Here is a 13,940-nt window from a genome sequence, read left to right as displayed (position 1 = left end):
GATTTGACAAAAGAGAATAGAGATGACTAAAATCTGAATGGAGTCCATTCATGGTTTTCATTGGCTTGTTTTCTGGTGCTGGACCCTGGGTTCTCTACTAGGCAAGGGCTCCACGACTGAGCCACAACTCCAGCTTCCATGTTGGATTCACATTTGAAGCATGTCCTACATCACCATCAGGGACATGCCTCAAACCTGCTGCCATCATCAATAAAAAAAACATTTGCACATTGGCACTCTGTTGCAGTGGGATAAAACACTCTCTGCCCTCTGGCAAGTCTTTTAAAGTTCTGTGATTCTGTAGGTCCTAGGTTTACTTCTTCCTGAAAGCACTTGCATTTGCTTCCTATGAAATGGTGGGCAGGGATCCTAAGTGCAGGAGATTTTCCTCTCTGACACCATGCATGCTACAATAGGGGTAGATGACCACTTTTTTTTTTGTTCACCACTTTGCCATTTTGGGATTGGTCCAGTCTGTTTTTGTGATGAATCACTATTCATTAGACATGCTTAGGAAATACCTGTTAACTGAATGGCTGATATGCTTACAGGAATTAACAGGGAACAACTTTCTTCTAATGAGTTCTAGTCACAGACTCAGAACAGAGAAGAGAGTAGAAAACAGTCAGATGTTGACATGGGCCCAGGGGGAAAGAGGAAAAATTATGCTCACTGAGAAGTGTCAGCGGTAGAAAATGCTGCTGTTATTACTTTCTCTCATTTTCCTAAAGAAAAAAGGAAACTCACTGAACAAAAAGGGACTCACACAACTTGTTGGCTGCTTTGAAGAAAATGGTTCAGCTACCACTTAGAAAGGAGATTTTTGTCATCTGAAAAATATTTCAAGGCAGGAATTTTGTGAGGAGAATTTAGATTACAAAATCTCTTGAGTGTAATCCCCAAAGACACGTTGTGAAAGTGAGGTTCCTAGAGAAAAGATGTTACTAAGCCTTCAGAGAGGGAGATTTCATGACATACCTTCAAAAAATATTTGGGGATAAAAATGGGAGCCTCTGATTAATTTTGTAATCACACCACCCCAAGTTGAGACAAAAAGCAAACACTTTTATGTCTTCAATGGGAAAGAAAACAGTTATGAAACATGCTATTCTGGTATGGCTGACGAGGCCCCAGCCAAGTAAAATACTGAGCAGGGCTGGGGCATGGACAGAAGAAGACAGGGTTGTACATAGCAGGTAAGGTGGGACAATCCCTCCACCCCTGAGAGCAGAGCCAGGTCACCTGATTACTGAGCTTCAGATGTGGCTTCAGTCTGTAAATTTGAACATGGGACTCCTGAAACTGATCAGGCACAGCAGAAATTCCTTTGGGGAGGTGGGGGAGATGGTATTTGTCACTTGTGAGATTAAAGGGTATCTCAGTTTGCCAGGGATCAGGCTGAAGAGTTGGGTGGGGAGCACCAGGAGGGGGCTCCTCAGGTGGAGAGCAGAGTGCAGAGGAATCTCAGTGCACTGAGACACAGGGAAAGTTTGCTCAGCTAAAAGGAAGAGGAGGAAAGGGACGAAGAAAAACAGCATGGTATGTGTGATCCAAAGTGGGCATGAACTGAGAATCAGTGGAAGTTGGTCACCCTGGGCAAAAGTTTCAGCCTGGGCAAAAGTTTCAGCCCGGCCAAAGGCAGATAAAGGAATCTGAGGCTGACTGCCAAAGACTAGAGGTGAAAGATGCAGGAGGAGTTCAGAAGTTCAGGAAAATAAAAGAGGATTATCCTTCAAGAGTTCTGTGAACCAGAGAAAAGGTGAAATGACAGAAGGATCTGAAGTGGGCGGGCGTTGGGGGGGGGAAGGGGTGGTAGAGGGCAGGAGGCAGCCATCATTCAAGGGCAAACTCCACCCTAAGGTGGGGTTGGAGATAAGAAGCCAGAAGATGCCTTTCTTCTCTAAAACACATAGGGTTGAGTTAGCCAGACTAGAGCTGGAAGTGGGGCACTGTCAGAATAGGCTATTTATTTATTTATTATAGTGCTGGGGATTAAACACAGGGCCTCTTGCATGCTGGGAAAGAGTTCTACCACAGTGTTACAGCCTCAGTCCTTGGTTCCATTTTATAAACACACACACACATATACATTATTTCTTTGCAGTGATGGAGATTGAACTCAAAGCGTGGCATATACTTGTGGGTTTCTTTCTTCTTCTTTTTTTTTTTTTGTACCAGGGATTGAACTCAGGATCACTCAACCACTGAGCCACCCAGCTCTATTTTCTATTTTTATTTAGAGACAGGGTCTCACTGAGTTGCTTAACGCCTCCCAGTTGCTGAGGCTGGTCCTGTCTCAGCCTCAGCTTCTGTGATTACAGACATGCACCACCACGCCCAACCTCTCTGTGTGTATTTTAAGTTAAATACACAATCCCAGATTGTAAAGGAACTCAGGAGTCTGGCTGGAACAAAGGGTTACAGAAAGGTAGCAGATAGTATGAAATCTCCTCCTTTCCTGGGTGAGGAGGGAGACTGAGATAATGGAAAAGACATGGAGGTGATAAGAACTCAGCCAAGGTGAGGCAAATTAGAGAACTAAATTACTGCATAGAACAGGAAGCAAATCCACAGGAAAATATTGACAATAAGGAAGGCAGAGGAAACTATATAGGAGAACAAATGAAGACAAACACACATTGAGAATGATTTCCAAGAAGGAACCGCAAGGCAGCTCCCAGTGAAAGATAGAAGCTGGGGTTATAGGTGTGGAACCCTGTGCTCGCTTACTTTTCAAATATATTTGCTCTACTTCTTTCTCTCAATCACTTTCTGTCTATGTACATAGACAACACAAACACACACACACACACACACACACACACACACACACACACACACACACACACACTCCCCAAACTCACATTCCTTTAAATAGACATTTGCAAACATTGCAACACTTGAGTGTGCATTTCCTTTGAATAAGACATTCTTCCACATGCCCTCAAAAGTACCAGCACACCTAGGAACATTAATAATTCCATAATATTTAGTAGGTAGTCATACCTATATATCAGCAATGCCTAAATGTTTTAGCCTCTTTATTTCTTTTAACAAAAACCCACGTAAGGGGCTGGGGTTGTGGCTCAGTAGTGGTGGAGTGCTTGCCTGGCACGTGTGAGGCATTGGGTTCAATCCTTAGCACTGCATATTAAAAAAAAAAAAATCCAAGTAAGTTTTACCTATTGCACTTGTTTTGTTTCTTGAAAGACAATAGTCTTTTTAATTTTTTTATTATTTATTCATTTTGGTGTCGAGAATTGAACCCAGGAGTGCTTAATCACTGAGCCACATCCCCTTACCTTTTTTATATTTTATTTGGAGACAGTCTTATTGAGTTGCTTAGGGCTTTGTTAAGTTGCTAAGACTAGCTTTGAACTCACATCTTCCCACCTCAGCCCCCACAAACTGCTGGGATTACAGGCATGTGTCACCACACCTGGCATGATAATCTTTTTTAGTCCAAACTTGTCACCTTTTTTTCAGTGCTGGGGATGGAACCCAGAGCCTTGTGCATGTTAGGCAAGTAGCCTATCTGAGCTGCACTCCAGCCCACCTCACCATTTTAGATACAAGAAAACTATGGTTGGGATGAGGTGATTTGTCCAAAGCCATTATACAGAGCTAATGCTCTATTACACTTAACTAGGATTTTTATAGTTAAAAAACTTTTTTTTTTTTTAATACTGGAGAGCTAGCCGAGGACCTCATAATATCATGGTCAAAGTCTCTACCATTGAGCTAATCCCAGCCCTTTTTATTTTATTTTATTTTATTTTTTTATTTTGAGACACGGTCTTGCTAACTTGCCCAGGCTGCCCTGGAACTTGTGATCCTCTTGCCTCAGCCTCCCAGGTTGCTGAGATTATAGGCCAGTGCCTCTGTGCCCAACTAGTTCAGATAGCTTTGAATTTTGGAATAATTTATATATGACGGGTTCGTTAGATGTCACCATAGCACAGGAAGGACCATTCTTCTGTTAGCAATACCAAAGGTGTAGTAGACATTAGCGATCTTCAGCTCAGTAACCCCACAAGGCAGAATCCAGCAGCTGTCAGAGGCCCAGCTGGGATTCAGCTGACTTCTGAGCCTAGTCCTCTCTTTCCCGCTCTGACATCCCAGAGCACCAACACACCTGCCTCTGAATATATTTTGAGACATTATATTTGTAAACTGCATGTTACTTTTTGAATGAAGTTTTAAAAACAGATGGTGTGTTTTCACTGCTAATTTCTTGCCAGTATTCTCAATTGTTGGTGCTGGAGAGTCAATTAAATACCACTTTGGAGAAAGAAAAAAAAATTACAAGGCAGGGTAAAATTGTCAGGCTTTGAGCCCTTGGCAAACACAGATTAATGGGAATTCTAGGCCACATTTTGGTCATAAATAAAGACTGAAGACACACAGTAACAGGAAAAGAAAGAATAGATTACATGCTGATTGTGTCATCATGTGGACTTAGACTAAGAGGAGAATCAATTAAAGGGATTCTCTGTTTAAACTATGTGAAGATGTCAGGAAGGTTAGGACAGAGATGAGGCTCTGTCTACCATTGCAGTCCCAAAATTTTGTGCATAATTTGAATATATGTAGTTAATCAGAAAGTACATGAATTCAACACATTTTTCCCGAAAGCCTCTTAAGTGGCAGGCACTGGGCTGGTCCCAAGCCTTTAGGTGACAGGCAATTTCTGCTGTGCACAATAAGCAGGATGGATGATGGGGCAAATACTCTAGGCCTTGGGAGCCTGTAGGAGGGTCACTTGAAGCAGGCTTGGGAGGGGTAGGGGAGGCTTCTAGGAGGAAGACCATTTAGAAGAGACTGAAGGTGCAGTAGGAATTCATGTTTTCTGAACTGAGTGGGTGAATTTTCTTTTAAGCATAAAGTCACAGAGAAAAGTAAATAATTCACATAGACCTTTTTTATTATTTTTTATTTGTTCTAATTAGTTATACATGACAGCAGAATATATTGGGATTCATTGTACACAAATGGAGCACAACTTTTCATTTCTCTGGTTGTACATGATGTAGAGTCACACCATTCGTGCATTCATACATGTACCTAGGGTAATGATGTCCATCTCATTCTACCATCTTTCCTCCCCCTTTGCCCCCTCCCCTCCCCTCACTTCCCTCTGCCCAATCCAAAGTTCCTTCATTCTTCCTCTGTCTCCCTCCCCATTATGGATCAGCATCCACATATCAGAGAAAGTGTTTGGCCTTTGGTTTTGGGGGATTGGTTTACTTCATTTAGCATGATATTCTAAAATTCCATCAATTTACCTGCAAATGCCATGATTTTATTCTATTTTAATTCCATTGTGTATATATACCAGAGTTTCTTTATCCATTCATCTACTGATGGGCATCTAGGTTGGTTCCCCAGTTTAGCTATTGTGAATTGAGCTGCTGTAAACATTGATCACATAAACCTTTCTTGTTTGAATTGGCAAAAGCTAAGAGAATTTAGGAATTGTAAGAAACTGGGGACAGTTGTAGCACACACGTTGGAAACCTGGTGACTGGGATGGGGGTATACCCTTTTGTATCTTTTGAATTATCTAATTTTTTCTTAATTAGAAAAATTGAATTTATGCGCTAAGTTCCCTGAAAGGAAAAGATGTATGCATATCATCCTTTAGTTTAGGAACATTTGGAGATTCTGTGAAGTTGACCATGTCTAGGGGAGGGAGATGTGCTTTCCAATCTGTGACGTGCCTTAGGTGTATCCAAGGTCCAAAAATGGAAGACTGGGCTGGCAAAACTCAGAGGAAATAGAAGTAGATGGACTCTTTAAAATCTTGGCAATTTTTAAAAGAACACCTCTAATAACAGAAAAGGTGAGACATCTGGGAAAGAAGAGGAGAAAAGATGATGGGAAATATGGTAAATGGGCTTCTGAGGCAATGTTTGTCTTATCACAATTTTTTTTTTTCTCTTTGCAGTGCTGGAACCCAGGGCCTCAAGAATGCTACACATTCTGCCACTAAGCTGTACCCCCAGCCCTTCCTGTTTTATTTTGAGACAGGGTTTTACTAAGTTGCGTGAACTGGCCTAGAATCTGAGATCCTCCTATCTCAGTCTCCTGAGTATTTGGGATTATAGACATCTTCTACCTAATTTGACAATCAACATTGCTTGATCCTGGGTGTTAGATAGTTGTTGGGCTCCATAAAGCCCTTTGGACAAGGAATGTTTATAAAGGCAACATGTCTAATATGTTTACAAGAGGGTTAGCATTATGTTTTAACATGTTCAAATGTGAATTTTTTTTTTTTTTTTTTTTTTTTTTTGCACTGGGGATTGAACTCAGGGGCCCTTGACCACTGAGCCACATCCCTAGCCCTATTTTCTATTTTATTTTAGAGACAGAGTCTCACTGAGTGCTTAGTGCCTCACCATTGCTGAGGCTGGTTTTGGATTTGCAATTCTTCTGTCTCAGCACCCAGCCAAAAGTGATTTTTTTTTTTAAAGAGGGGGGCGGGGAATTTTTTTAAGAGAGAGAGAATTTTTTAATATTTATTTTTTAGTTTTTGGTGGACACAACATCTTCATTTTTATGTGGTGCTGAGGATCGAACCCAGCTCCCCGCACATGCCAGGCGAGTGCGTTATCGCTTGAACCACATGCCCGGCCCCAAAAGTGAATTTTTTAATTGGCTGATTTGTTTTTCCTTTCTAAATTTGGGTAAGGGGAGCACATAAGAGAAAAGTTGAGTTTTCTAACCCCAGTACAAAATATGAAGCAGCTTTCAAGTCTGGAGATTATTGTGTTAGTCAGTTTTATGTTGCTGTGACCAAAATACCTGACAAGAAACACTTAGAGGAGGAGAAATTAATTTTGGCTCATGGATACAGAAGTTTTGTTCACTGTCAGCTGAATCCATTGCTCTGGGCCCAAGGTGAAGCAGTGCATCATGATGGAAAAAAGGCTGCTTTGCTGATGGCAGCCAGGTAGAAGAGGAGAGAGGGGCTGGGACGGCAGAAGGGCTTAAGGAAAGATGTATCCTTTCATGCTCCCAGTGTCTCACCTTCTCCAGCCACGTCCCACCTGCCTATATTTACCAGTTAGTTCATTCTAACTAAGATGGACCAATTGGATTACAGCTCTCATAATCTAATCATTCACTTCTGAATATTCCTGCATTAACATGGGAGCTCTGAGGGGACATCTCATACCCACACCATAATAGTCACACATGTTGAGAAAGAAAGTTTGGAACTTGAATCCTGGTCATCCCACTTGCTAACTCTGTGGCCTTGGGAAAATTTTTCTATTTTTCTGAATTGTAAAATATCTTTGTTGGTTGGTAAAGGCAGAAACCTAAGTGCCACATTGTTCAAGGTTGAGATCAGTGCAGGTAAAACTTCCGTGGATGATATGGGTAAAGTGCAAGCTCAAGGTGTCATTGTCATGTCATTTCCACAGGCAAGATGGCCAGAGTTCTAGAATGCTCAACTCCTGGGCTGGCAGAATACTGCTGCCCCTCCCAGCGGTTGTGGAAAAGAAGCAACAAGTACAGGCAACACATCAATCCACAGTGAATTCCTGATTGCTTTCTGGAGTAGATTAGCTTTCCCCCTGCAGTCTTCCATGGGAAGTGAATAGAATCTCACTAAAGGAAACTGGGGAAGCCAAAACCCAAGCACATAGGCAGCTGGACAGCAAGTGGAAGAAAAAGGGACAATTTTCAAGAGAAAAGCATGCACCTGAAGAGACAAGAAACAGCTGCTTCTGCACCTCCCCCAGGAGCAGAAAGGAAAGGCTAGCAAAGGAAATTTGTATGCCCAATGTGAGGGGAGTACGGTACTAGGGAATGAGGTGGGAAATGACAAAAGGGGAGGAAACAAAGCCATCAAATGCCTGTGACAGTGTGTTGGGAACAAACAAAACAAGACAAGGTAAATGAGAGACAGAAATTTTAAAAATTGAGCACATTAAAAACATGGATTAAATAAATAAACAAATAAATACATAAAACCATACAAGATAATTAGGGAATTCGTGTACAGAAGTTATATCCCCAGTCAAGAATTCGTATGTGTTATCCTTGGCCCAGCGTTCAAGACCTTCTATCATTTTGACCCAAATGCACCTCTCCATTCTTATTCATTATAACAAATGAATCAAGTCATTTAACAAACTCTTGACCACCTGTCTTGGATTGGCACTAAAAGAACAAAGTTCCAACTCTGAGCTTGTTATGTAATGGAGGTACTCTCCACTCCAGGTAGACCAGTTGTCTTCAAAAAGCAAAGTGCTCAGTCTCTCCTCAGTGCTTTTATTTATACTATTTAGAAGAAAGAAAGAAAAAAAAAAACACAAAATAACTCTTAAGGAAACACAAATGATAAGGTCAGTTTAAAAATTGCCTCTGTTGGGCTGGGGATGTGGCTCAAGCGGTAGCGCACTCACCTGGCATGTGCAGGGCGCTGGGTTCTATCCTTAGCACCACATAAAAATGAAATAAAGATCTTGTGCCCACCGAAAATTAAAAAATAAATATTAAAAAATTCTCTCTCTCTCTCTCTCTCTCTCTCTCTCTCTCTCTCTCTCTTTAAAAAAAAAAAATTGCCTCCGTAGTAAAGTTCCTGAAGTTTCTTTGGCCTGGGAATGTCCCTTGAGCTCCCCTCTCCCCATCTAAGTCCTACCTTCCTTCTCTGACCACTTACCAAATTCATTCTATACCTTTCTCCCTCAAAAATTTTGCAGTCTAGAGGTAGAGATAAAGCTAGTAATTGTTAACTACCACAGTGACTAGTAGGTTGCAAGAAGAGTAAAAAGTGCTATTGAGATGGGGGAAGAGAGGAAAGAAGGGACTATGAGGAGGATTTTGTGGAGAAGATGGAATTGGAGATGGGAAAAGGCTGAATGTAATGACAGAGATTGGAGAGTTGGTTGACCCGGTCAAGTAAGTATCTTGCACGGCTGGATTTGCATACTTGGTGGTGGTGGTGATTCAAGCATTTGGGTGACAAACATGGAGAAGTTGATTTGGGCCATGCTATGAAGAGCCTTTGTGGGTAGCTGAGAAATTTGTACTTAATACAGTAGCCAGAAGGAATCCACTGATGGTCTTCAGAAGAGTGACACAGAACTGTTGCCGTCAGATTTCAGAGGGACTTGGTCTGACATCTCTATGGGACAAGTCCATAGAGCTGTGCCTGGGGGGCATGGCTACTCTATTATAATTTACCAGGTACCCTTGAGCAATGGCAGTGGCCAAATCCACTTCACCCACAGCTGGTGGTAGCTAGAGATATCCAGTTTTCATCTATGGAAGGTCTTGGTCTGTCAAGCATTTGTACTGACTAGACCCCATTTCTCAACTTTTCTCCAAGGATGAAGAGAGTTGTTAAATGTCTCTCTCAAATCTTGACCCACTGTAGCTAACATTTTTTACTAATTTACTGGTTGAGCCATAGAAAGAAATGAAATGAATCCTGTAGGAACACAACTGCACTTTAGAAAGCTATTCTGTCTTCCATATGAAGGACGATTAGGAGGGTACAGAGAAAAATGAGGAGGGAATTTCAGGGAGGTTGCAGTACAACCTCCCAGATAGGCGACAATAGAAGTCTATGGCATAAGGTGCCAGAGAGGGGTGGAGAAGGATGAGGATCAAGCAAAGGCTTCTAGGTAGAGCCATTAGAAGGTCACTGGTGGCCTTAGCTGGGAACTAGATTACAGTGAAATTAAGGAAAGAGGGGGCAGGGAGGAGATGGAGGTAACAGGTGTCAACTTCTCTTTCAGTCAGATGGATTTGAAGGGAGGGGTAGTGGCATGCATGGGAAGGAATCTTACTTTACTTTGTTTTAAGATCTGGTAGTTTGAGGACTTTCACAAAAACGGGGAAAGAAAGAATATACCTGGAAATACTGAAGAGAGAGGACATAATCAAAGGTGCCAGTAAGAGTACAGTACAAGGAAGGGAAGTCCGGAAGGATTATTACCCTTGAGAAGAAAGACCATAGTGTGAAGGAAAGTCAGAAAAATGTCGTTGTAGGGTAAAGGTGATTTGAAATGGTCACTTTGAATGCTCTAAACGTTTTTAAAAATATTTTTGTTGTGCTGGGGATCGAACCTAGGGTCACTTCTGCTAGGCAAGTGCTCGACCCCTGAGCTACATCCCCAGCTCTTTATATATTTTTTTGAGACAGGGTCTTCCTGAATTGCAGAGGCTGGCCTCAAACTTGTAACTCTCCTGCCTCATTCTCCTGAGTATCTGGGATTATAGAAGTACATCACCGCAACCAGCCCTGTGTGTGTGTGTGTTTGTGTGTGTGTGTGTGTGTGTGTGTGTGTGTGTGGTACTGGGGATTGAATCCAGGATCACTCTACCACTGAACTCCATCCCCAGGCCTTTACTTATTTAAAAATTTTGATACAGGGTTTTGCCAACTGACCTCAAATTTGTGATCTTTTTGCCTCAGCTTTCTGAGTGACTGAGATTACAACTCTGTGCCATCATATCTGGGCTCAAAAATTTTAAGGTGAGGTCAAATCTAAGACTGAAGAGTGATTGTCTTTCCAACTCACCACCCATCAGAGGCCTCTGTTTTCTCACCTGCTCCCTCACTCCTATTACCTTCCATTGCATCCCACCTGCTCAGCCCTGTATCTGGAAACCCCACTCACCTTTATGTCCATGCACACACCAGCAGCTTCATCATGCTAACGGGGAACTCATGGTCCTGCCAACTGTGCCTTTAAAGGGCTTTACTTTACTGGAATATCAGTTTTGCTCATCAGTTCTACCCCAGGGCCCATTCACCAAAGCGGCTACTTTGAAAATCTCTGAGAAGAGAGTAAATATGGAATTGAGTAAATTTGAGTCCACTTTAAAAATCATCCATCTTTTAGATATTCTTTTTGGAATTCTTAGTCATACAATGATTCCTAAAATTAATGAACATGACACTTGGCAAACATTTTATATACTCACATACATATTAAAATAAGAGAGAGGGCTGGGGTTGTGGCTCAGCGTTAGAGTGCTCGCCTAGCATGCAGGAGGCACTGGGTTCAATCCTCAGCACCGCATAAAAATAAAATAAAGATATTGTGTCCACCTAAAATAAAACAAAAAAATTAAAAAAAGATGAAAGAGAACATGATATACCTAAAATATTTATTCGTTTAACAAATATTTATTGAACCAATCACTGTTTTTTGGGGGGGTCAGGGAGATAAATTTCATGCCTTCAAAGACTTTACATTACACTGAGATAGTCAGAAAAATAAGCAAATAAAAAGAATAAAATAATCTAAAAGAATTATGAACAAACATTAAGCAAAGTGAAGGTGCAGAGAATGTGGGAGAAGGGACAGTGGTTATCTCAAGATGTTAGGATGACAGATGATTTTTATTTCTTCCTTTGCTTTTTCTCTATTTTCCAAATTACTTACAGTAAGCATGCATTCCTTCTTTAAATAGAAAACAAAAAGCTACATAGAGAAGTATTACATCGAGTGGCAATGGAATGATTATTTTCACTTCCTTCTCTTTGGTTTGGTGTTAAGTGATTCACTGTATGGGGGTGAGGTGTTCCTGGGGAGAACAGGGAGAAAGAAAGGGCAGGTGGATTTACCACTTTTTCCCTATTTACCTTAGCTAAAGGGAAGAAAAGCCAATACCAATCAGATTGCTCTTGGGAAGAGGTGATTGGCAGAGTCTAAATAATGCCAGGGCAGCCGTGGCTCCCACCTGAGTTCCACTCCTCCTTGGTATGTGTCTGTCCTCACGTGACAAAAGGGCACCTCTGTGATTCTTAGAAAATCCATGATCTCTACCATGGCCACTTGTGGCCCAGCCCCAAAATCCTGTGAAGATAATGTTGAACCAATATATGTGGCTGTGACACTACTGCCAGCGGAGCCCTTGTCCCTGCCTGGTGCCCCCACATGAAGGAGATGTGCAGCTCCTGGGGTGCAGCTCAGGCAATAGCCACAACACCTGTCTCTGACTTGATTGGCAGTTATCAAGTTTGTGGAACCAAGTAGGATAAATGGATAAGAAGCTTCTTTGTTATGGACTTTTAACCAGTTGTAGGTTGTAGGTTTAGTGAAACATCACCTGGATTTGCCTAGGAGTAAAGACCTATTGAAGTAATGCTGGGACTAGATAGGAAAGTTCTGTCAATTCTTTGGAGCAAATGATATTACATCTCTAGGTGCCACTTAGAATACAGATATCCTGGGGGAAACTTGGCTTTTCAATCTTTTAGGATACCCTGGAGAACGTTCTCCCTTCATCTAGAAGAATATCAAACAGAAAGCCATTTATTCCTTAATTAGGCATAAGGATGAAAAAACAAATCCTGTGCTATATATGTCAAGTTTAATACTGTATTTCACCACATAATCACTACCATAATGTTAAAGTATATTCACAAATATTCTGTACATCCTAATCTTTCACCAAAGATAGTTTAATAATTACTTTTTTTTTTTGTACCAGGGATTGAACCCAGGAGCACTTAACCACTGAGCCACATCCCTAGCCCTTTTTTGTATTTTATTTAGACAGGGTCTCACTGAGTTGCTTAGGGCCTTGCTGAGTTGCTGAGACTGGCTTTGAACTCACGATCCTCCTGCCTCAGCTTCCCAAGTCCCTGGGATTATAGGCCTGTGCCACCACACCCAGCAATTAATGATATTTTTAATTTTATTGTTATTTTTAGTTTTACATAACATTAGGATTCATTTTTTCCAGTCAAGATATTTTATTTTTTAATTTTTTTTTAGTTATACATGATAGTAGAATCCATTTTGATAAAATTATACAAGCATGAAATATATCTTATTCTAATTCGGACCCCATTCTTGTGGGTGGGCATGACAGTGGGGATTCACTTATGTCTTTTCAAAGGATTTGTTTTGACATAATTATAAAAGCATGGAATATAATTTACTCTGTAATTAATATTTTTTAAGTAATATAAGCACAAGTTTTTAAAAAAACAATTTTGCATAAAGGTTACATTCCACTTTTTTTTGCAAAATAATTGGCATACAATCTACAATGATTATGTGGTGAAATACTATAAGATTTGGCTCTAGCACTCAAAGGAACAGCACAGAGGGGTCAGAGGTTGGGCCAAGGGCTATGGAAGTTAGGGAAGAGGCAAGACCTGGGAGGTAGTGAACACCTGAATGTGGTCCCTAAGAACACTCCCATTTGGATCACAACAGATGTAATTTTCATAAATTGTACAATTCAAATCTGCATGAATTTTCAGTATTATTTTTCTAAGGAGAAATATTTCTCTTTGGGATACTGTTAACTGAATCCACTGTCAGACTTACCTTTTCATAAAAGGGAGCCACTTTCTGACTGCCTGAATCACTCAGCAAATTCCAGTCTGATTAGACCCTGGTCAAATAATAGAGTGAGTCTGATCTTAGTCTGTTTTCTGTTGCTGTAACAGATTATCTGACACTGGGAAATATATATAAAGAAAACAAGTTTATGTACTCACACTCCTGGAGGCTAAAGTCCTAGATCAGATGGCTGCTTCTGGGAGGGCCTTGCACTGTGTCCTTCTGTGGTGGGAAAGCAGGACAAGCAGTTGAATGTGTGGAAGAGGGAAAACAAGGACAGGCTCTATTATGATTTGGATGTGAGGTGTCCCCCAAAATTTCACATGTAAGACACTGCAATAAGGCTCAGAGGAGAAATGATTGGGTTGTAAGAGTATTAATCCAATCAGTGAATTAATCTCCTGATAGGGATTAACTGAGTGGTTTCTGAAGTGGTAGGGTGTGGCTGGAGGAGGTGGGAATTGGGAGTGTAGCTTTGGGGTATATATTTGTGTATGGCACGTGGAGACTCTTTCTCTCTCTGTTTCCTGATCATCATTTGAGATTCTTCCCTCTGCCACACTCTTCTGCCATGATGTTCCTGTCTCACCTGGAGCCCTGAGGAATGGAGTCGGC

The 13,940-nt window shown here is 41.2% G+C and overlaps 1 protein-coding gene across 16 annotated transcripts in view; it reads right to left on the bottom strand.

The window, feature by feature from the left end:
- Window positions 1-4,914: 4,914 nt before the first annotated feature.
- Window positions 4,915-13,940, bottom strand: part of Bend7 (BEN domain containing 7) — a 141,478-nt gene continuing 132,452 nt past the window's right edge. For 10 of the 16 annotated variants that reach the window (XR_013426742.1, XM_078023509.1, XM_078023498.1 and 7 more), the window contains 2 exons: window positions 13,484-13,547; window positions 4,915-11,074 (listed from right to left, as the gene is read on the bottom strand). Coding sequence is in view for 9 of the 16 variants with exons in the window: in XM_078023509.1 (XP_077879635.1) it covers window positions 13,495-13,547 (53 nt within the window). In the remaining 7 variants the exon portion in view is untranslated. Of the gene's footprint in view, window positions 13,548-13,940 lie in introns of all 16 variants that reach the window. The other 6 variants (XR_013426741.1, XR_013426743.1, XR_013426739.1 and 3 more) reach the window with 5 other exon arrangements.

The sequence above is a fragment of the Ictidomys tridecemlineatus genome, chromosome 10, assembly GCF_052094955.1.
Source record: "Ictidomys tridecemlineatus isolate mIctTri1 chromosome 10, mIctTri1.hap1, whole genome shotgun sequence".
NCBI classification, from domain to species: domain Eukaryota; kingdom Metazoa; phylum Chordata; class Mammalia; order Rodentia; family Sciuridae; genus Ictidomys; species Ictidomys tridecemlineatus.
This window is presented reverse-complemented; position numbering and strand designations above follow the sequence as displayed.